Source organism: Mastomys coucha, unplaced genomic scaffold (assembly GCF_008632895.1).
Source record: "Mastomys coucha isolate ucsf_1 unplaced genomic scaffold, UCSF_Mcou_1 pScaffold15, whole genome shotgun sequence".
NCBI lineage: Eukaryota > Metazoa > Chordata > Mammalia > Rodentia > Muridae > Mastomys > Mastomys coucha.
This window is the reverse complement of record NW_022196897.1, coordinates 26,807,517-26,832,044: the sequence shown is the minus strand read 5'-3', so window position 1 is coordinate 26,832,044 and position 24,528 is coordinate 26,807,517. Positions and strand designations below refer to the sequence as shown.

Sequence of the window (24,528 nt, the reverse complement as noted above, 5' to 3'; positions counted from 1 at the left end):
AGCCAATATGGTTACTGGGAATTGAACTCAGGACCTCTGCTCACTCCGGCCCAAAGTTTTACTTATTATTATATATAAGTACACTGTAGCTGTCTTCAGACACCCCAGAAGAAGGCATCAGATCTCATTATGGATGGTTGTGAGCCACCATGTGGTTGCTGGGATTTGAACTCAGGACCTTTGAAAGAATAGTCAGTGCTCTTAACCCTGAGCCATCTCTCCAACCCAGGTGGCTAGCTTTAAGAAGGTAATCTAATGGTTTTTAGCAAGGCAGAAGGAATGGGAAAGAAGGGCCAGACCTGCTAGAGCCATATTGGCCATGCTTTAGCTGGCTAGAGTACTTTTACAGCATGTTTTCCATCTTAATATCATGACTGGGTTCTTTTTTTCCACTGTAGGCCTGAGTTGGTTGTTAAGAAACTCCGATACTATGCAAGATTTATAGTAGTTTGCCTTCTTCTTAACAAAATGGACGTTGTGAAAGACCTGGTAAAGGTAAATAGTGTTTTGTTTTGTTTTGTTTTGTTTTGTTTGAAGTAGGGTCTTGTTATATAACCCAGGCTGATCTTAGATTTGTAATCCCCATGAATCAGTTTCTCCTATGCTGAAATTATAAATGTACTTTAAAATAACTGTAGCCCAACAAGACATGACATTGCATGCTTTTAATCCTAGCCCTTGGGAGGCAGAGACAGATGGATCTCTGACCCAGGTTATCTGTAAACTCTTAACAATCCTCCTGCCTCAATCTTGAGTGCTTATAGTTATGAGCCATTATTCCTAGCCTGATGGTATACTTCTTGATACATTTGACTCAAATATGTCCTAGTTTTCACAAGCTCATTGGAAGGAGATATATATTCTGCTGTATCTTCTATCCTTAGCTACTAATTAGACTGTTTCTAAAACACAATGTGATATAAAGGAAGGGAGTGTTTTGTGTGTGTTAATATTTATGAGTCTGTTTCTCAGGCAATTCTGTTAATAAGTTAATTGCTGATATGACACCAAGTAGAGAATAGACCTTTATAAGTTTTTGTTTGATGTGTATCATTCTAATTTTTTATTTTGAAACAAATCTGTGATTTTCATTCTTTGTTTTCTGTTATAATTTGGATTGCATATTGATACTGATCAAAATAATTCCATTACTTTCTGTCAGGAATATTACAATACAGCTGGTTTTTATGAAGATATCATTTTTTTTACATTCATTTATTTTATGTGTGTGCATGATTCATGCACAGGTGTCAGGACCAGAAGATAACATGTAGGAATTGATTCTCTCCTTTTACTCTTTGGGTTCCATAGATTGAGCTTAGGTTCTCAGGCTAGGTGTTAGATACATTTACTTGCTGAGCCATCTTGCTAGCCTTTTTATGAATGTTATTAATAGCCTCTTCTCTTTGTGGCATTTCTAATACCAGGAATTGTCTGATGAAATTGAAGATTATACTCATCGCTTTAATACAGAAGATCAAGTGGAGTGGAACTTGGTGCTTCAAGAGGTAGCAGCATTCATTGAGGTAATTTCTTAAGAGAAAGCTTGTTACTGTCATAGGTAGGCAAATGACTATGCTGTATGTTTATGGTATGTATGTGACTTTGAGAAAAGCAAGAAGTGATATTCTGTGTTACCTTTAATGTGCTTCTTTTTTCTTCAGGCAGACCCTGTGATGGTGTTAAATGATGATAACACCATTGTTATCACATCCAATCGCCTCGCTGAGACAGGAGCCCCCTTGCTGGAGCAAGGCATGATTGTGGGACAGTTGTCTCTAGCTGATGCACTCATTATTGGTAATTGTAATAATCAGGTAAAGAACTGTGAAAGATTTATACTTAAAATTTACTTTTAAAAAGTTTGTTTTGGCCAGGCGGTGGTAGCGCACGCCTTTAATCCCAGCGCTTGGGAGGCAGAGGCAGGCGGATTTCTGAGTTTGAGGCCAGCCTAGACTACAGAATGAGTTCCAGGACAGCCAGGGCTACACAGAGAAAAAACCCTGTCTCAAAAAAAAGTTTGTTTTGGTCATCCATGGACTTTTTTTTCCCTTGTAGAGTTCCTTACATCTGTGAGGAATGGTCAAATCAATTATGCCAAATATATCTATACTTTTTTAGAAACCATTTTTTTTAAAGATTTATTTATTATTATAAATAAGTACACTGTAGCTGTCTTCAGACACACCAGAAGAGGGTGTCAGATCTCATTACAGATGGTTGTGAGCCACCATGTGGTTTGCTGGGATTTGAACTCAGGACCTTCGGAAGAGCAGTCATTGTTCTTAACCGTTGAGCTATCTCTCCAGCCCTAGAAACATATTTTAATGACACAGAAAGATGCTTATTAGTATATTAATTTGCCACTGAGCTAAATCTATATCCCCAGCCCAGTCAGTATTTATGAATTATCAGTCATGTCTTCAGGGGCTGTGTGCTAATATAGTAAAAAAGACAAAGTACCTTCACTAATAAAGCTTTCTGTTTACCTATAAAAACAATTATTAACAAAATAACTACTTAGATAATATCACTTCAACAGATGTAGCAAAAGAGAGGTGTATTTTTCTGGTGTTTGGCATCAAGGGATTTGAGCTAGTCTGAGAGATGATGTTTTTTCTGACAAAGTACTGTAGTTAAGAACTACAGTAAAATACATGTAGTAGTGGTACACACCTTTAATCCCAGGACTCAGGAGACAGAGCCAGCTGGATCTGGCACTACACAGTATTTAAGAGTGTATCCTTCTCTATTATTAATAATACTTTTATAGAAGATCTAGGAACATGTGATGACAGAGTAAAGGAGAGGTTTATAAAATAAAATAGAAATGCTTTTGGTTATGGGAGTTGTTCAGAAAGATTATTTCCTGGAGTTTCAAAACTGTACCTTAGACTGGGCATGGGGGCTGACATCTTTAATCCCAACATTTGGGAGGCAAAGGCAGGCAGATCTCTGTAAGTTTGAGGCCAGCCTGGTCTACAGAGTAAGTCCCAGGATGCTGGGGCTATACAGGAAACCCTGTCTTGGAAAACAACAAAAACTAAAGTAGGAAGTTGTCCAGAGTAAGCAAAAGTAACAATCGTACTACTGTCTGTAAGCTGGGTTACCCAGGAGGATGGAGAGAACAAGAAGCACAAGAAGAAAATCAGCAAGATGATCTTTTCTCAAGTGCACAGGAAACTAGCTTAGGGTGGAGCTAGTGAGGGCTGCATTTTGAGAAGGTCATTTTTTATAATTTCTTAAATTATTTTTTATTTTTTATTTGTCATACAAAGTAATAGATTTCATTATGACACTTGCATATATACATATACAGTTTCTCACTATGTAGTTCTGCTTGTCCTGGATCTCACTTCGTAGACCAGGCTAACCTTAAATTCACTGAGATCTGCCTACATCTACCTACCAAGTGTTGCCACCGTGCCCAGCAATACCCTGTTTTTAAAAACAAAACCACCAAAGCTAGCAAACTCAAAAACAGGAAAATAAGTCTGTAATTCCAATGTCTATAGAGCTTATTCCTTATAATTCAAAAAGAGTCAGGTGCTATGCCTATAATCACAGCCCTTGGAAGGTAGAAGCAGGTGTTGAGTCCATCCTGGCCTACACATAAGACCCTTTCCAAACAAACAGGAAGAGGAATGCGTGAAACTGCTACATTGGCTCTGTCCTGGATCACGTGCTTTGACAGTGAAAGGACAAATAGCCAGGTCTTGTCTCCTTGCTCTGATCTAGAAGAAAGAACAAGTTTCATTCTGTTGTGTAGAGATAATGGGTGGTAGAAATCACACTTTCAGAAATTCACTGGTATGTTTTAATGTTAAGTATGTTCAGAAATAATCTATATTGATGATTCATTTTATACATTTTTTTTTTCTGTGAAATTTTTATATGAGGAAAATTTGGATTTTGCTGATCTGCTAAGGGAGATACAGTGGGATTCTGGTTGCTCAGTGGTAGAGCACTTGCCTAGCATGCATGAGGCCCACGGGCCCGATCTCTAGCAATGTATGTTTGAATGAGGTACATTTTCATTTTGATTTTTGAGACAGGGTCTCTGTGTAGCACTCGCCATCCTGGAACTCTCTTTGCAGACCAGGCTGACCTCAAACTCACAGAGATCTGCCTGCCTTTGCCTCCCAAATGTTGGGATTAAAGATGTCAGCCACCATGCCCAGTCTAAGGTACAGTTTTGAAACTCCAGGGAATAATCTTTCTGAACAACTCCCATAACCAAAAGCATTTCTATTTTATTTTATAAACCTCTCCTTTATTCTGTCATCACATGTTCCTAGATCTTCTATAAAAGTATTATTAAAAATAGAGAAGGATACACTCTTAAATACTGTGTAGTGCCAGTACATTGAGGAGATTATAAAGTGTGAATCCAGACATAGCTCAGCTTAAGCAAATGTTACCATGGTTTGTAGGGCTGTGCTTTTGTAACTTTTGTTGCTTTTTAAAAACTACTTGAGGAAATTAATGCATTATGATAGAGAAGTTTAAGCACTGTTAATTATACAACGTAGATAGTGAGCATAGGAGTGTCATTGCACAATTCTTTTACCACATTTGCCTTTTGAAAGTCTTATAATTAAATATTACAGAATAAAATATGAGCTGTCTCTGGGCATGGTGGCTCAGGCCTTTAATCCCAGCACTTAGAAAGTAGAGGCAAGAAGATCTCTTGAGTTCAAAGCCATTGTGGTCTATATAGCAATTCTACGTCAGCTAAAGATATGTGATAAGAACCTGGTTCAAACAAACAAAAAAAAAATCCCACCCATAGGCAAAGAACTATAGGCAAATAAGGAAAGCTGACAGTGGGAGAAATAGATTCCTCAGGGATATACCACCTAGTCAGTTATTCTATACCAAGGGGTCAGCTGTGAAGTCATATACATATAAGTAACACTAAACGGACTGTGCAGGTTGTATTTATATATTTAGGTGCATACACACGTACACACATACTCACACATACATCCCAATAACAGTTAAAGAAAAAGAGACCATGACTTCAAGATGGATCAAGACAGGTAGTACATGGGAAGGATTTGAGGGGAGAAAGGGAAGGGGAATGTAACTTGTATTTTAAAAATGAATGTTTGTGTGTGTGTGTGTGTGTGTGTGTGTGTGTGTGTGTGTGTGTGTGTGTATATGTATATTTAAAAATCAGCTGTTATTAAATATACCTGAAAGTCAAGAGTAATAATGTGATCAAAGACCAGAAGTTCTGCTTATTCCATAAATGACCAAGTATGTTTTTCTTTCAGGTCAAATTCAGTGAATTAACTGTTGACATGTTCCGGATGTTGCAAGCCTTGGAGAGGGAGCCAATGAATTTAGCTTCCCAGATGAATAAGCCAGGAATACAGGTGATCATTGCCTGACTGGTAATTCTTACCCCTTCTGCTTCTCCTAGGGGCAGCGGAGTAAATAAAGGATTTTCTCAGCCCAGCCATGGGGGCCTCACACCTGTAAGGCACACTAGATAGCCAAACAGTAGAATTATTGGAAGCTAGAGACCTGCCTAAACTACATTATAAGATCTGTGACCAAAAAAGAAGAACTCTCTTGATAAGACACAGTTGATAAGCACAATCACAGACACTGAATAAAATTAGGATATCCGATAGAAAGGATAAGAAATGTGGACACTCAGCTGTCACATACCACTTATGTGTCATTTTGTGTCACTTTTGGCATGTTACCATAGGAGCCAGCTGATAAGCCCACCAGACGAGAAAACCCCCACAAGTATCTACTCTACAAACCAACCTTCAGCCAACTGTATACATTCTTAGCAGCATCTTTTAAGGTTTGTATGACCTCTATCTGTGATAGAAGAGTGTGCTCAGGGTGGACTTGGTCGCTCTTCAGATAATGTATGAACATACACAAGTGCTGTTCCAGTAGTCCTTCTAACCCTCGCAGTTTGAGGAATTGTAGCTGCTTATGATATGAATAATTTATATTTACCATCAGAGACTGTTGATTAATTGTTCTCTCCTTTCTAGATTTTTATTGCTAAACAACTTTGGGCTTAATACTCAATGCAAAACTGAAAAACAAGAACAGGATGTGTAGCATTCATGTGCTCAGGCAGCTTTGTGAGACATTGTGACTATCTGATAGAAGGATGTGGTAAATGTCTGTAATCCTGACTTTGGATAGGAATTAGAGGACCTCTTGAGCCACACAGGAAGAAGTTCAAGGACAACCTGGATATATAAGTACACAGCATGATTGAGGCCAGTGTGAGCTTTATGTAGCCTAAAGAGAAAAAAGAAAGAAGAGGATGATGGGAATTAGGTGGTATCTTCCCATAGTTCACATAGAGGAAGACATGGAAGGGAGTTTGCCTTCTTAGTCACCAAGGGAGACCTTTCTCCCTCCGTTTTATATTTCTAGAGAACATTCTCTAACAGATGGGGAGTTGCAAGTAGAAAATGTGTTCACAGCTTTGCGGACAGTTACGTAGTGTAGATTAGAATGAATCTTTGCCATGCAATTTTAAGTTGGAACAAGTGGAAACATGGTAACAGCAGTGTGTTAAACGACATCGTTTTCCCCCACAGCCTTAAATTGAACTGAACATTGAATAAAACTGTTGTTTTTCCTGTCTGGTTTTGTGTGTGTGGTTTTCTTTCATTTCAGGAGCTGCCTGCCAATAGTGTGCTTCTGATTTACCTGTCAGCCACTGGCGTTTTCCCCACAGGTCGTTCTGATGGTGAAGGTACAATAAAGGAATGCTCCCACTGTGAGCAGGGCTTGAATTCTGTTTTCTACAAGACAATGGCCCACAGCCCAGAGACCACCTTAAGCTTTCTAAGAAAAGCTTTTAAATATAAAGCCTGATCTGTTTGTTTAGTGACAGTGTTGGAGAGAATCTGATTAATTCTTTTTACTCATCTATTACTCCTTAAAGCCCCAAAATCTTGACACAATATTTACGTCTAATGCATGCTTTACTATCAAATTTGTCAAATGTATCATATGTAGATTTATACATATGCAATTTGATGTTTGACACTGCAAGAGATTATGGAATCTGCCAGCCTATTTAATTGACATCTCTGAATCCCTATAAGCAGCGTTATGGCTGAAAGTCTTTGTAGAAATCAGTGTACTTTTGTAATTATGAAAGTTCAAGTCCTTGTTACAATTTTATTTTCAATCCTTTTTATTTTGTTACTACAGATTCCGTTCATGCAAAATTGGGATGCTGCTTCAGAATAAAACCTTAAACTATCAGAATATACAGCCCAGAAATTGTTCAGACTAGATGAGCCACTCAGATGTACATAAAAGACTTAAATCTTTGGAGAAAAATAGTTTAACAGTTTCAACATTTTCCTCCTCATTTGTCTGTGGCAATTGGCATTCCTTTATAAAATGCATGACCTACCATCTTCCTTGCATGACCTACAAAGTAGTAAAATGTTACAGTCAAAACAAAACAAAGCAAATCGCTATAGTCTTTACATTGCAGTGGTTTCTTTAAAGATCTGTAGTCCAGCTGTGATCCGATAGATGGGGTGTAGTGGAGCACTTACAGGCATGTTCAAGGGAGGGAAAAGACAACAACATGAATAAGAACTGCCTTAGTTCCTATAGTAACGTTATTTATATTTAAATATTTCATGTCTGAAAATGCATTATTAAGACAACTATTCTGGGTCTTCACATTAGACTTCTGGCTTCTTGTAATTAGTATAGGTAATAAACTGAATGGTCCTTTCTCAGAGCTTATCTGAACATCCCACAGTCACTGTTCGACTTAGACAAGAGTTAGCTAACTCTTATGACCAATTGGGAAAGGCTAACATGTAAATCAAAATTTTAAAAGTTTACATGATAGTAGAATAATGAATTTTTTTTATGTACTGGAATTTGACAGAATATTTCATAAAAATAAAGTTTTGTTAATCAGAATTTTCAAGTTAATTCTAATTTTTCTTTAAATTTTTCACTTAATAGTTAGCAGGGCAGTGGTGGTGCATGCCTTTAATCCCAGCACTTGGGAGGCAGAGGCAGGCGGATTTCTGAGTTCGAGGCCAGCCTTGTCTACAGAATGAGTTCCAGGACAGCCAGGGCTACACAGAGAAACCCTGTCTCGAAAAACCAAAAAAAAAAAAAAAATTTTTTTTTCACTTAATAGTTAATTTAAAATTGTCTTTACTGGATCAGATGTTATAGTGTATCCCTATAGTGCCAGCTACTCAGAATGCTAAAGCAAGAGGATCACTTAAACTTAGGAGCTCAAGACTAAATATGTATACTAAATATGTATGCTTAAATAGAGTGAGATTTCAGTTTGCAGTTAATCAGCTTTCTTTATAAAATACTTTTATTAAACCACAGATTGAAATTTTATTTGCAATGTAAACATTAGTTTAGTTTAGTTTAACTTTTTATTGATTCTTTGTGAATTTTATATGATGTACCCCAGTCCCATTCATTTCCCCATCCTCCATATCTGCCCTCCATCCTTGCAATCTCTCCCCCAAACAAAATGGCCTCTCACTCACAGAGATCCACCTGACTCTGCCTCCTGAGTGCTGGAATTAAAGGCATGTGCCACCATGCCTGGCTATAGGTTCTTATTTTGCTTCTCAATATATTATATTTGAAAAGCTAGTAAATAATTTAGTGGTTTTTTTAAAACATTGAAGAAGACTGTGCTGAAATCATGTAATTATTGCATTATAGTAAAATGTTAAATTTAAAGATAATGCTTTGTGATTGTATCAAAGGGAGATTCACTGATACTCTTGAATCTGAGCATCAGATCCACTTGGTGTTACCCTCTAGTTGAATTCTAGGTTTCTTCCCTTTGTTCTTTTAGGTCCTTATGACTTTGGAGGTGTACTTACTAATAGTAACCGAGACATTATCAATGGAGATGCTATCCACAAACGAAATCAGTCTCACAAGGAAATGCACTGGTATGTATTCTAGTGTCTGTTTTCATTCTAGGGATCAATATTCTCTTAAAATATTAAAGAGAAATGGAAACTTAATTTGCTACTACACAGGCTCCCTTAGACTACTGTTGATAGCACTTATTGTGTTCTTGTGTGAAAGCTTGTTCTTTTTCTAGTATAGAGCAATCTTTAGAATTCCTCTAATTGAAAGACAAAAGGCTACTTTTAATTAGCAGTGGGCTTATCTAATAATACTTTGTATTAAATGTTAACTTTTCATACTGAAAAGCAGAGAAGGGAGATTAAGCCTGTGTATGTTTCAAATTATTCATGTTAAGGTTCCCAAGCCAAATGTGTTACTGTTACTCGCCTTAGTTTTAAATTACTTATTTAGAAAATAAAAATTTATTAAGTAATATTTATTTAGAAAATTATTTAGGAAATATAATATTTAAAAAATTCATACACAGCATCACTAATCATCAGAGACATGCAAATTAAAATTATGAGAAATTTTTATTTAGCATCTGTTAGGGTGGTTGATGCAAAACACAAGTATTATTGAGGATGTGAGTAGAGAGCCCTTAAAAACTTTTGGGAGAATATAATTTGATTGGTACAATTATTAAGGAAAATAGTATGGGTTTTCGTCCAAAAGTTAAAAATAAGGACCAGCCAGAGGGCTCAGCAGGTGATTGCACTTGCCACCAAGATTGATGTCCTGAGTTCAATCCCATATACCTACAGTGTAGAAAGAGAACTAAATCTCCACAAGTTGTTCTCTGACTTTCAAATTAGCAGGGGGTTGGGGGGATGGAAGGGTATCACACATGATATGTGGATGGAAGGAAGGAAGGAAGGAAGGAAGGATAGATGGATGGATGGATGGATGGATGGATGGATGGATGGATGGATGGAGATGTAAGCAGGTTTAAAATACACCAAGTATGATATATATGGCATATGCCTGTGAAGTAAGGGCTTCCTACACATGAGAGGTAGGTAGTTGGGTGGGTGAATGGATGGATGGAAGCATTTAAAATAAGCCAAGTAAATGGCATATGCCTGTAATCCTAGCAATTAGAAGTACAAGACAGTCTGGGCTTCATAGCAAAGTCATTCATGTCTCCAAATGAGTGAACAGATGATTAAATTAGTACATAATTATATTTGAAATATTTAGTTGGGAGGCAGCTCAGCAGCTAAAGCCCTTGCCATACAAACAAAAGTTTATGTGCTGGCCTGAAACAGAGGAAAGGAGATTTCCTGTAGCAAGCTAGTTTACTGAACTATACATCTGAGCAAAACTAAAAGACTGTCTTAAAGAGTAAGGTGAAAAGTGACTTCAAAATATTCCTCTTTTTTTTTTTTTTTTTTTTTTTTTTTTTTTTTTTTGGTTTTTTGAGACAGGGTTTCTCTGTGTAGCCCTGGCTATCCTGGGGTCTGGCCTTGAACTCAGAAATCCGCCTGCCTCTGCCTCCCAAGTGCTGGGATTAAAGGCATGTGCCACCACCGCCCGGCAAATATTTCCAATATTAATCCCAGGCCTCCACTCGTGCCCAACACACACACACACACTGCAAAGAAGAAAAAGTAGACTGTAAACACTAACCCTGTTTCTTGGTCTATATCTAGAGGGAATGAAGTAGTTATGTCACTTAGTACATTATCTCAACAAGATATCTCTACCCCATCTTTATTACAACATTATTCACAAAAGCCAAGATTTAGAAATGACCTATCAGAAAAGTGAGTGTTGGGCTTGAAAGATGGCTCAGCCAGTAAGAGTTCTTGCTGCCCTTCTAGATCTGAGTTCAATTCCTAGCACCTGTGTTTAGCAGAGCACAACTACCTGTAACTCCATCTCAAGGAGATCTAACACCCTCTTCTGGACTCATGGGAATTGCACTCACATGTACTCATACACACATACATACACAACATAAATGCATAAAGATGGCACATACCTTTAATTCCAGCACTCCAGAGGGCAGAGGCAGGTACATCTCTGTGAGTTCTATGCCAGCCTGGTCTGCATAGTAAGTCTAGGACAGCCTGGTCTGCATAGTGAGTTCTAGGACAGCCAGGGCTATGTAGAAAAACCCTGTCTCAAAAAGAACCAACAACAACAAAAAAAAAGAGCAAAAGAAAAAGAAGATTGGGGCTAAAGAGATACCTCAAGAATTAAGAGTACATACTGCTTTTAGAAAGGTCCAGTGCTGGGCAGTTTACAGCCTCTTTAATGCCAGCTCAAGGGGAACCTAATAATGCCTTTGGCCTCTGTGGAAATCAGCACTTATATGTATAGACACACACATAATTTTTAAAAGTATTTTTAAAAAGGAAGATTACTTAGGTGCAAAGAAAATTAAATATTGCCATATATAGAAATGTGGATAAATATTGTATAGTTTCACTTACAATTTAGAATTTTAAAATATCTAGCTCAGAGAAAAGGTCATTGTTAGAGAGTAGGGATTGCAGAAAATTGGAAAGTGGGCATCAAAAGATAGAGGGGGCTGGAGAATTGGCCCAGTGATTCAGACTGCATACTACTCTCCCAGAGGAAACCAGTTTGATTTCCAACAGCTGTCAGATGGCTCACAACTGCCTACCTTTCCAGAGGAGCTGGTATCCTCTTCAGGCATCCATGGGCACCTGGACTCATGTGCACATACACGTAAGCTTATAACCAACAATTAAATCATAAAATGATAGAAACTTTTGACTATAACTTTGGTATCTATTCTTTTAAGCAATGAAACTAATAGAATGAATCTGTGTATGGGGGCAGATTTATTAGACTGGCTTACAGGCTGTTGTCCAACTAGTCCAACTGTGTCTGGCAATTGAAAGTCTAAAAATTGAGTAGTGATTCAGTCCACAGGGCTGGATGTCTCAGCTGGTCTCCAGTATGCACCAGAATAGCAAAGAAATGGGCTCTAATGCCAGTGAAGGAATGGACTTGCTAGCAAGAACAAGCAGGCAAAGAAAGGGAACTTCCTTCTTCTATGTCTTTAAGTAGGCTCCCAGCAGGTGTAACACAGATTAAAGGTGTATCTTCCCACCTCAAAGATGAGATTAGAAGTGAGTCCTTCCACTTCAAGTTATTTAATTAAGAAAAGAATCCATCATAGGTGTGCCCAGCCATTTGGGTTTTAGTTCATTCCAGATGTATAGTCAAGATGACAACCAAAATAGCCATCATGGTGTTATTTTTTTTTTTTAAATTTGCTAAAAACTACTTAGAGCCATATATGGAGCAGATATTTCATTAATTTAGTGTGGTAATCATTATATTGATTATATATAATTTTCATATTTTAATTAAAGCTAAGATATCGGTTTTGCTTTGTTATGTACATTTACATTAATACTGATACAGATGTGCACATTGTCTACTTTGATGTGATGAGAAAGAGTGTGCATGCCAAAAACTGTAATCCACAGCAGAGGCTTTTGAGTACATGTTCCTGGACATGGGCATTACAGTCCATTGATCTGTGGCCCAGCTAATCTGCGTATTTACCACGTCGCCTAGATGATTTACATAAGAGTGTCCAGAGAGAATATAAAGAAGAGTGAAAAAAGATTTCCTGGTTTTTCCTCTCAGTCCCATGCTCCCTGAAATAAGGCTCAGACTCAAAATATATTTACATATACCTTAGCCATACAGCTAGGGTCTTTTTGACAAGACTTGTAATTAAGATAACCTGTTTATATTAACCTACATTCTGCCATGTGGCTGATTATCTGTGCTCAGATACCATGCATCTATCTTGTCTCTTTACATCTTCCAGCCTCACTCTAACTCTATCCCAGAATACTTTCTGCCTCTGGAATGGCCTACCTCTATTTTCTCCCTAAGCCATAGGCAATAGGCTTTTCAATTGACAGGTGATGCATCCATATAATACACAAGATATTCTCTCTACATTCTTGAGTGGAATATTGAAAGGTAGCTTGAACTTTTTTTTTCTTTCTTTTTTTAATGTTTAAGGATATAGAGAGCTGGGATCAACCATTAGGAGCACTTGATATTTTTGTGGTGGTCCTGGGTATAGGTCCTAGCTCCCACATAGTGGTTCACAACCATCCTTAATTCCAGTTTCAAGGGATCTGATTGCCTCTTCTGATGTCTCAGGATACCAGGCAGGCAAAATATTCATACATGTAAAATAAATAAATCTTTAAAAATTATTGTAAAACATCTTTAAAATATTTGATGCATTTTAAGAGCCATTGAAATATGGATATGATTAAATTAGTCTATCTTAATTTCAAACCACACCCTTGAAAGAGCTTTTAAGTAATACAAAGCAGTTGTATGTGTAAAACCTGCTTCTGAAGTTTTCATGCCATGGGTTAGTCATGTTTACATAGGGTCCTTTTTAGCTGAGGGGTGTGTTTGTTTGTCTCACTGATGTTGTCCATACTGCTTTTGAATTCCAAGACTCAAGTTGTTCCCCTCTTTGAGTCTCCTGCATGCTGGAGCTGTAGGTAACACACCACTGCACCATTTATTTAGATAGTCTTGAATAACAATTATCTTTGAACTTTTTTTCAGGTAGAACCAACATGTCCCAGTAAATACACATCTATCTCAGTGTGTGTTTGTTCCTTCAGTTTTGTTTTCCTTGCAATGCTGTGTTGGGAAAATCAAACTTTAGAATACTATTTCTGAGATTTGGCCATACAGTTACACAATTCCTCGCTGTTTTTTCTGCAGCCTTCATCCTGGAGATCTCTATCCGTTCACAAGGAAACCCCTGTTCATCATTGTGGACTCCTCCAATAGTGTTGCCTACAAGGTGAGTCCCTACAGAGCTATTGTACACTCCAGGTATTTAGCAGTGACCCCCAGGGTCCCTACTCTAACACATGCCCTTTTATTTTGCTTTGTTTTGCTTCTTTAATTTTACAGTTTGTATTTAGTGTTTCTTTTCTTTTGAGGTTGTGCATGCTAGTCAGGATCTGATGCTATGAATAGAAACAAGAAGAAACGCATGAATGGACTCTCAGTGGAAATAATAAATCCTCCTGCAGGAAAAAAATTTTCAAGATTTCCAAGATCTCTGGTGGGAGGTTTATTTTTGTTATATAACCCAGACTGTTTTTCTTTACAGAGCTAGAGATAACATGGGTGGCTTATTTTCTAATTTTTAAACACTTTTCCTTTCTGTACACCTAATTTAATATACTCATGGTTTAAATGGAACTCCATCTCATGTTACATAGTAATGACCTAGGGTATTAACAGTTTTACGTATGCTTTGTTTTTCCACGATTGAGCCTGAATGTGGTTTAACCTGGAAGTACTTTTGCAGTCTTTTGCTTTTGAAGCAGACCCTCAATGACTCCAAAAGCACCAGCAGCAAAACATTGTGAAGTCGTCAGGAATCAAGCTGTAATGATTTATAGTAAAGCAAAACAGGCTTAAATTAGGGGAAAGGATGCTCACACTGGACTGGGTGCTTGTTTCTGCTCCTGAAAGCTTCTTCTGCTATGGGTTTCAACATGAATGGAAAAGCAAGCATTACTCAGTTTATTCTAGCATGGTAGTGGAAGTGGCTGAGTAGCCAAGAATAGCGACCCCACATGTATGTTTTTCGTTTTCTTCTCATGTTTACTTTCATTTTAAAAATAAAACCTGGCCAAGTGTGATGGTGCACACCTCTAGTCCCAGTATGCGGGAGGCAGTGGCCAGCAGATCTCTGTGAGTTCAAGGCCAGCCTGGTCTGCAAAGTAAGTTCCAGAACAGCCAGGGCTGTTACACAGAAAAACCCTGTCTTAAAAATAAAAATAAAATAAAATAAAAATAGTACAGAAAACAGAAAAATCAATAAAATAATTCAAGAAAATGGCCACTAAGTTCAAAGTACACCCAGATCAGGACCCTGTCTTTTTTTCTTTGATATAGATACAGCAAGAAGAATGGATGTATGTATGCATATATATATGCACACACAATAGATATATATAATTGCCTTTTTCTCATGTTCGAAATGTCTTCTCATACCCTTGGGAACATAAGTGATTATTTTATTGTGTGTATGTTGTAAGCCAGAGAGCCTCATATACTAGGTGAGTGCTTTACCTAGCTACTCTTCAGCCACAGAAATCCATCTTTATAGTCTCTACTTTCCTATGTTCTGAGTAGTCTCTGTTTCTTTTTGCCTCTTTTATATGAAACTTCATTCAGAATATCATAATCCTCACTTTTCTGTCCTATTGGAGATTGAGGTGTCTCACTAAAGTTACTTAGGCTGGCTTTGAACTTAGACCAACATTGAACTTGTAATCTTCCTAAATAACTACAGGACTGTACCTCAAGGCCCACCATTGCCACTTTTATTATCCTCATTTGACTTATAAGAAAACCAGGGCACAGAAAGTTTAGGCAATTTATAAATATTTTATTTTTATGTTAGATGTATGAATATTTTGCCTATATGTATGTCTATACACCACCTGCATATAGTGCCCATGGAGACCAGAAGAGGGTGCCAGATTCCATGGAACCTGACTTACAGAGGGTTGCAAGCCTCTGTGTAGGTGCTAGGAATTGAAACCAGGTCTTCTGCAAGGAAAGCCAGTACTGTTGACCATTGAGCCATTTCTCCAGCCCTAGTTGAAGCATTTTTTACCCAAGGTCACACACTCAACTAAGTGGTAGCATAGCTGGGTTTAACCAGTCTGATTATAAAACCTGTACTAGGGGACTGGAGAGATACTCAGCAGTTAAGAGCATTTCCAGAGGACACAGGTTCAATTCCCAGCACCCATATGGCAGCTCATAACTGTCTATAACTCTAGTTCCCTCACACAGACATATATACTTGTTGGCAAAACAGGAATGCACATTAAATTAAAATAAATAAATCATCTTAAAAACAAAAATAAAACTTTAGACAATTACATTTGGTCAGATTTTAAAAATAAATTAAGCCGGGCAGTGGTGGCGTTAAGCCTTTAATCCCAGCGCTTGGGAGGCAGAGACAGGCAGATTTCTGAGTTCCAGGCCAGCCTGGTCTACAGAGTGAGTTCCAGGATAGCCAGGGCTACACAGAGAAACCCTGTCTCGAAAAAAAAAAAAAATTAATGAAATAAAGCCTGTGCTGTTAATGTAATTCTTTGAATTCCATGTTCTGTATTTGGACTCCTTGTTAACTTTGAGGGCTTTATATAACTCATTCATCTTTTTTACTGGAGTCCTGTCTGTATCTGCCACTTGCATCCCTGTCCACATGTCATCTTATCTTCTGGGAGACAGGTTTCTTTCTGTTTTGTTTACTATCCTATCTCTAGCACCTGAGACAGTGTCTGTTCCATCTCCTCAATGAGTTTTTACTGAAAATGGACCTTGTAAAAGGACACTGTTCTATTGATATAAGTTATTACTGGAGTTGTTTTGTTTCATAGCTCAGTTTGATCTTGAACTTGAGATCTTCCAGTCTCAAGTAATTACCAGGCCTTGCAGTTTGATTCAGGTTTTTTTTTTAAGATTTAGTTATTATTTTATCTAAGTATACTATAGATGTCTTAGACACACCAGAAGAGGGTGTCAGATCTCATTACAGATGGTTGTGAGCTACTATGTGGTTGCTGGGAATTGAACTCAGGACCTCTGGAAGAGCAGTCAGTGCTCTTAATTGCTGAGCCATCTTTCTAGCCCAATTTAGAGGTTTTTAAAAGTGACTGTGTGTGTATGTGAGGGGTGGGGAGGGTGAGGGGAGGGGAGGGAGAGAGGGAGAGAGAATATGAATGAATGAATGAATATATGTATGGTTGTCCACAGAGACCAGAAGAAGGGTATTTATTGTATCTAGAGTTACAGGCACTTGTCAGCTGCCTGACATCAGGACTGGAACCAAACTCGGGTCCTCTGGAAGAGTAGGGGATGCTCTTTACTGCTGAGCTATTTCTGCTGAGCTATTTATCTCCTAAAATGTTTTTGTTTAGGGCTGGTCAGATGGCTCAACGGGTAAGAGCACTGACTGCTCTTCTGAAGGTCCTGAGTTTAATCCCAGCAACCACATGGTGGCTCACAACCACCTGTAATGAGATCTGACGCCCTCTTCTGGTGTGTCAGAAGACAGCTACAGTGTACTTATATATAATAATAAATAAATCTTTGAAAAAAAAAAGTTTTTGTTTACACACATACACACACATGTTGGGAGTGGGAAGTTCAGGAAAACTCAAAGTCAGTTCTTTCCTTCTACCAGTGGTTTCTGGGGATCAAACAAGCTGTCAGAGATGGCTGCAAGCACCTTTACCTGCTGAGCCATTTTGCCAGCTATACCTTGTTATTTAAAGAGTAAATAACTAGGACCTAGAATTTGCCTATCATTCTAGGTTAGTTGGCCCATGAGCCCCAAGTTCAGCTGTCTTCCCAATGATAGCATTATAAGTACATGTTACTGCATTTTGCTTTTTCCACCTTTGTTAGACATTGAACTCAGGTACGTAGGCTTATTTGGCAAGTATTTTATCAACCAAGTCCTAAAATTTAAATATAATCTAGTATGTCAGACATGGTCATCTGTGCCTATAGTTTGAAATAGGAGGTTTAGGTGGGAGGTTCACTTGATCCTATGAATTCAAATCCAGTTTAAGCAGCATCACCAGACCATGTATCTAAGTGAATAAAGAATATATACAACCCAGTATTGTCTATCAGAGGACCCTACAATAATCCTCAAATGCACATAATTTGAAAGGAGGACTTAGTACTTAGCGTATTATGTAAAGAGTTAGCACAGTAAGGTGATAATCGCAAAATCAGCAATGGATAAGAAATGCGGCGAAGCCTGGAGAAAACCAGTTCTAAACTTCCAAGGTGCTGGCCCAGTAGTCACAAAGGATGCACTTCATTCCCCAGCAACAAATTCCAACTATGTGGATTAAGTACTTTCTTTTAGAGATGCTTTATTACAGGATTCCTGATGCAGATCAGATGGTAGAGTGTTTGCCTACCATTCATGAGGCTCTGTTTGTAAGCTCGGTACTTGGGACAAAGAGGCTGGAGGATCAGCTGCAGATTAGCCTGGATTTTATGAAACCCAGTCACAAAATTTTAAAGACTGATTTACTAGAGAACTAAAGTTAGGGCTTTTATTGAGAACTGATTACTAGGGTACCCTCTGCCAGGCTTCCAGAGGGAACATTGAATATCAGGGTTCCCCTTAAAGTGTCTCATTTGCCCTAATTAGACAGAGTAAGCCCATACATAGAGTCATGTGACTCTTCCCACATGTAGGTTCTAGAAGCCAGACAAAGTAATTACACACAGTATGCTTTCATGTATGTGTGTGTGTGTATATATGTGTGTCAGAAGACAAAGTTTGATTAGCAGGCAGAAAGAGGAGACCTTGAGGGAAATGACAGTGCTGTTTACTTTAGCACTATGCAGATCAAGAGCAACACAGACTAGGACTCATGGGTATTTCCAAAATGTGGAATAATGCTATGATTGCTTTCTTCAAAGTTGGGAATGGAGGTCAGGACCTCATACATGATAGGCAAGCTTGAGGGGGCATTGTTTCTTTCATTTGTTGGAGACATCATCTTATGGAGCACAGGCTGGCCCCAACTTCTGACCCTCCTATCTCCACCTCCCATGTGCCAGGATTGCCAGTATTTCTACCTTGCATGGCTTAGAGTACTGTGCTAGGTTTTTTATTTTTATATAACTGGCTTTATTAATCTTAGCAATAGTAATAGGAAGAGCTTTCAGGCCACAAAAATAACTCGCCGTGTTTTGGGCCACCACCTTCATTGCTTGCCTTTTTTCATTTAGATTTTTTATTACTTAATATTCATCCAAATATATAGCACAAAACAGCATGGTTTTTTTCTAGATGTGTAAAAATCACTATGTTATACATACAGAAGTCTTATGTATTTTCAGGTCCTTTTCTGGACTTTTCATTCTGTTCCATTTGTTTTCTGCTCATTTTTCCATGGGGGGTTTCCATGACAGGGTTTCTCTGTGTAGCTGGCTGTCCTGGATCTTACACTGTAAACCAGGCTGACCTTGAACTCACAGAGATCTGCCTGCCTTCACCTCCCAAGTGCTGAAATTAAAGGCGTACACCACCACGGCCAGACATATTTTTCTATTGTGGGGAAAAACACCAGTAGCTCTTTGTTGAGATTAGTTAAAATGTAATGCATTATTTTTTTTAAAGATTTATTATTATAAATGAGTACACAGAAGAGGGTATCAGATTTCATTATGGGTGGTTGTGAGCCACCATGTGGTTGCTGGGACTTGAACTCAAGACCTTCAGAAGTGCAGTCAGTGCTCTTACCTGCTGAGCCATCTCTCCAGCCCTTTTTTTTTTTTTTTTTTTTTGAGACAGGGTTTCTCTGTGGAGCTCTGATTGTCCTGGAACTCACTCTGTAGACCAGGCTGGCCTCGAACTCAGAAATCTGCCTGCCTCTGCCTCCCAAGTGCTGGGATTAAAGGCGTGCGCCACCACCGCCCATGTAATGCATTATTGTCATGACATTTTAGAGTGGGTTTATCAGTAAGAACATAGTGTGTCTTTCCATTTGTCTTTGGTTTTACCCTTTAGAGTTTTTAACTCTGGCTCATTCAGTTTCATCCTAGGAATTATATATACCTTTTTGTTGCTTCACCAAATAATTTGTTATTAAAGTTGTATTTATTATAATAGGTCTACCTTAAGAAAAATGATATCCTAACTTATGCAGAGTCCACTTGCAGTCTGAATGCCCCTTAGTTCTTGGTGTAATGAGCACTTTGGTATTATCCTGTGTTGCCATGAGTCTCAGGAAGGAAGTACCTTTGAGGCAAAAAAAAAAAAGTAGATCTTCTTGAAAATTTGCCCTGGTGTATCCTGTGGGAACACTGTTGAGCCAGATGACCTGTACCTGCAAAGCTACAATTACATAGCCACTATCATTTTAATGTAGCAAACATCACTGTTTTGCTGGCAATCCTTTTTACCAAGTTGGTATTGAGACATAGTATTAGTATTCATGAGACCATGTGTCTGCAACTGCTGCTGTTCCCTATCTGTTTATAACTTTAAAAGCCCAATCTATACACTAGTGATGTATACTGAAAAATTCCTAGGTAACTACAATTTGTCAAATCTTTAATAAAAGTCTTAAATTCTTATATATTGCAGAATTTTACAAATTTGTTTGGACAGCCACTCGTCTGCCTTCTTTCTCCCACGGCATATCCAAAAGCTTTGCAAGGTAAGTTCTTGGTGCCTGTTACACCAATAGGTCTTAATGAATACAGACTGTATTTGTTACGACCTCCCATCATGATTAGATAAGGATGTGTGATACTTGTAGCAAGTGTTAATCTGAAATATACCTGGAATCCTTGCAGACAAGCCTTCCCTAATGTGCTATGTATGGTTAGGCCTTGAGAGAATTCATACCTGACAACGAAGTAATTTGATCCCTTGCTGTTGGAGACCTCCTGGTTTTTACAGATTTAAAAATTGATTCTGATTTTTCTTGTCATACCCATATAGCATGATTTTTTGATTTTTCTACATCTTTGATTACATTATCTTAGCCATCTTTGAAGACCATAGAACTGCTGGCCTAGGAAACTTCTCAGGCTATGTCTAATAGATAGGACACTTGAATTGGCACAACTTCAAAGGCCTTTTCTTTCTTTTCTTGTTTTGTTTTGTTTTCTGTGAATTTTTATCTTATAATTTTAAAATACAAGTTTCTTCAGAATTCACCAGAAGGACAAGTTTGTTTGGGCCATTTTGCCAGTGGCTACAAAAGGAAGCCTTTTGCCCTTAGTATTTTGTCCTCAATAGGTTACACATAAGATCTAATTCTAACTCCCAGTCATTTCCTAGGTCAAATGTTAAGTGAAACTTCACACTGTCTTAGCAGTACTTGAACTGTTTCACTGTCTCCCTGACTGTGAATAGTGCTGATGTCTCTCTGTGGGAGATGGCATTTCACTGCTACTTCCCAGCCCGAAGTCCTGTCTGCTGACATAGTTTGACACAGGAAGTGATGGTCAGCACTTGAATGCCTGAGAGAAGCTGGAGACTTACACCGTTGTTTTAAGGTAAGTTCTGCTATTTAACAGGGAAAATCTTGTAGCAGTTCTAAGTTCACATAATCAACCTAAATCCTGAGGGATAGAACTTACCTTCAAACAACGGTAAAATTCTCCTGCTTTGAGGATTTTGCATCCTGTTTCTTACTGTTTCTGGAGGAATATAACCTCTTCCCACTACTAGAGAGTGCTGTCATCATCCTGTTCTAATGTAGTTTTTTTTAAAACTACATGGTCAAGTGTTAATACCAAAATTCAATTAGAGAATTCATTGCAGAGGAAGAAAACATAGACTTAAGGATGCCAACTGAATTTGAGTCCCAACTGAATTTGTGACTTTGGAATGTTATTAAGCCCTTTTGTGCCTCAATTACTTCATCTATCAAATAATAGTACTTAACCCTGTAGCATAGTGATATATATCTAGAAAGCATTCAGTGTATGTTAATAATTCATGTCCTAAGGCAGGCGGTGGTGGTGCACACCTTTAATCCCAGCACTTGGGAGGCAGAGGCAGGCAAATTTCTGAGTTTGAGGCCAGCCTAGTCTACAAAGTGAGTTCCAGGACAACCAGGGCTATACAGAGAAGCCCTGTCTCAGAAAAAAAAAAGTCCTTAATGGGTTTTTTACCTAGCATCCTATCTTTATACTATAAAATTTAGGCTACAAATACTTTTAAGTAAAATTCAGCCACTAGACAGATTGAATATTCTTGTATTGAAAACATTTAGGATTTATTCAATAACATTGTTGCTGCTGACATCTACAAAAGGGCTTGGGTACTTTGGCAACAAAGTAGTAAATGTATTTGATAAGGTTCCTACATTTTTTATGTCTGTAGCTCTATCCTTAGCAAAGGCACACTTCATTCATTCAGTATAGTGTTTTAAGATTTATTTATCAGCACAAAGCCAGAACTAGAGAATTCAGTTGTAGTCTTTGAAAATTAGGCATCTGTGAGCATGAGTAGCAACTAATATCCTAAGAGTTGGTAAGATTGGAGTATGTAGGGCCAAAGAAAGAAAATGTTGACATTGAAGAGCCAGACAGACAGCGGGATGTGGCAGCACATATCATCCCACACTCGGGGAGATAAAAAGACAGGAGGATCAGGAGTTCAGGGTTGTCCTTAGCTACTTCATGAGTTCAAGGCCAGCCTAAGGCTCCATAGACCCTATCTCAAAAGAGACCTACTGGGTTACAGAGAAAGAACATCAAGTCATGAAAGTTGACAAATCAGATGCTCATCAGATACTTACATGATGGGTGCTTCATGGTCAACACTTGCCACATTCAGATGAAGTTGACTAGTTGTTGTTCAGATAATAAGTGTGTTTATCATTCATAATGAAGAAGGCTTTGTATTTTTATTTAGAAGGCAATATGCCTAGGATGTGTTTTCATAGCTTCAGGAAGAATTTACCTTGTCAATTCGAGTATATTAAGATATTCCTCATGTGTTTGCTAACCCTTTGTAAAACTCTTGTCTGTATGTAACATGTTTGTTATTACAGATCAGTCTCAGCGAGGTAGCCTCTTCACGCTCTTTTTGAACAATCCTCTAATGGCCTTCCTATTTGTCTCTGGATTGTCAAGCATGCGTAGAGGCCTGTGGGAAAAGTGTCAAGAATATCTTCGAAAAATCAACCGTGATATTGCCCAGCTACTGACCCATTCACGTTCAATAGGTACCCTGCTAATCTACCTGAACACTTAACAAAGCTTACTGTAGCGGCTTAAATGGTTTCCTGCTATATGTTATGTAGGGTTTTTTTAAAGGTACTTATCCCAGATATGAAAGTCATGAAGCCTTTCCTTAACTTAGTTTCCTATTGAAGTGTCATTTTCATGTCACCTCCTTTCACTGTCCCTTCCTCTCTGCAGATCAGGCCTTCCTCCAGTTTTTTGGAGATGAATTTCTTCGATTGCTTCTCACAAGGTTTGTCTTCTGTTCAGCCACCATGAGGATGCACAAGGCCTTTCGGGTAGGCAGAGAACCATTAAAAACCAAGTTCACCATTTTAATTTGTTACTGAGTGTTATTATATTTTACTTACACTAAATAAAGTTTAAATAGATTCAGAATAGTATTTAGAAGTAAGCATGAGTAGCATTAAGATGAATAGTATTATAGGTATCGTGGTGCATGCTTGTAATCCCAGAACTCAGAAGCTCAAGGTCACCCTGAAAGTCACAGTAAAAACTTATTTCAAAAAGCTGAAATGAATAAATAGAAAAAGATTAACAATACTGTGACACATGTTCCCATTAGGAACATTTCATAAGCTGCTGAATTCCCAGTACTTCAGAGGTAGAGGTCCAAGTTCAAGGTCACCCTTGGCTACCTGTTGAGTTCGAGGGTAGCTTGGGATATATAAGACACTGTCTTTACTTGGGAATACTACTGTGGGTTCAGCCAAATCTCTCCTCAAATGCAACTGATCCTCTGAGTACTGTAATCATTTGCTTTTTATTAAAACCTTGTATATTTTCATTTCTATCTAGTATATGACTAGATTTATATTGCTTTATTTCAGTCAGTTGTATTCTAAGGAATGCCCATCTAGTGGGCACAACATCCTGAGTTCAATCAGCAGCACCACAAAAAAGTAAAATTATATATATACCCAAGTACATGCATATATATGTACATGTATGAATGGCATGTTTCTACAATGAGCCATGTTGATTACAATTTTCATTCTTTGATATTGACTCAGTTATTTACCATTCTTCCAATAATGGATATTTGGATTGCTTTCAGATGTTTATTATTGTATAAATGATACAGTATTAGTTGGTGCATGGGCTGGCGAGATGGCTCAGTGGATAAGAGCACTGACTGCTCTTCTGAAGGTCCTGAGTTCAGATCCCAGCAACCACATGAGATCAGATGCCCTCTTCTGGTGCGTCTGAAGACAGCTACAGTGAATTACGCCAGAGCGACCAGGGCCCACAGAGATCCTGAGTCCAATTCCCAGCAGCCACACACGTGACGGCTCATGGCCATCTGTACAGCTACAGTGTATGCATACACATAAATAAAATAAATCTTAAAAAAAAAAAAATAGTTGGTGCATGCATTTAATCTCAGCACTCAGGAGCCAATCAGGAGGATCTCTCTGAGTTTGAGGCCTGCCTAGTCTACGTAGTGAGCTCCAGGCCAGCCAAGGCTACATGGTGAGACATTGTTTAAAAAAACTAACAATGAATAAAAAGACCAATAAGACAAAGAATAATAATAATAAACAGAATACACACAAAACACATATATTTTATGTTGGCCAGCTACTCTTGGGCATGGGACCTGTCCTAGAATATGACTGATAAACCTAGTGATACACCATTGTAGAAAACTCACTTTCCTTTTCCCAGAAGGTAACAATTACAAAGAGCTTCATGGTTGGGGTTAGGATTTTATCTGGTTCGTACCTGTGCTGGTCCTTCTGCATCTGTCAGTCTCTGTGAGCTCATGTGTGTATGTCTAGAAAATCTTTTCACCTCTTTTATTTTTTAAAGATT

The 24,528-nt window shown here is 38.2% G+C and overlaps 1 protein-coding gene across 5 annotated transcripts in view; it reads left to right on the top strand.

The window, feature by feature from the left end:
* Positions 1–24,528, top strand: part of Scai (suppressor of cancer cell invasion) — a 107,319-nt gene that overhangs the window by 74,539 nt on the left and 8,252 nt on the right. For all 5 annotated transcript variants that reach the window (XM_031370133.1, XM_031370134.1, XM_031370135.1 and 2 more), the window contains 11 exons: positions 399–495; positions 1,428–1,526; positions 1,665–1,817; positions 5,280–5,381; positions 5,723–5,824; positions 6,664–6,742; positions 8,855–8,954; positions 13,663–13,744; positions 20,096–20,168; positions 22,521–22,694; positions 22,891–22,991. In XM_031370133.1, the coding sequence (XP_031225993.1) occupies positions 399–495; positions 1,428–1,526; positions 1,665–1,817; positions 5,280–5,381; positions 5,723–5,824; positions 6,664–6,742; positions 8,855–8,954; positions 13,663–13,744; positions 20,096–20,168; positions 22,521–22,694; positions 22,891–22,991 (1,162 nt within the window). The remainder of the gene's footprint in view (positions 1–398; positions 496–1,427; positions 1,527–1,664; positions 1,818–5,279; positions 5,382–5,722; positions 5,825–6,663; positions 6,743–8,854; positions 8,955–13,662; positions 13,745–20,095; positions 20,169–22,520; positions 22,695–22,890; positions 22,992–24,528) is intronic.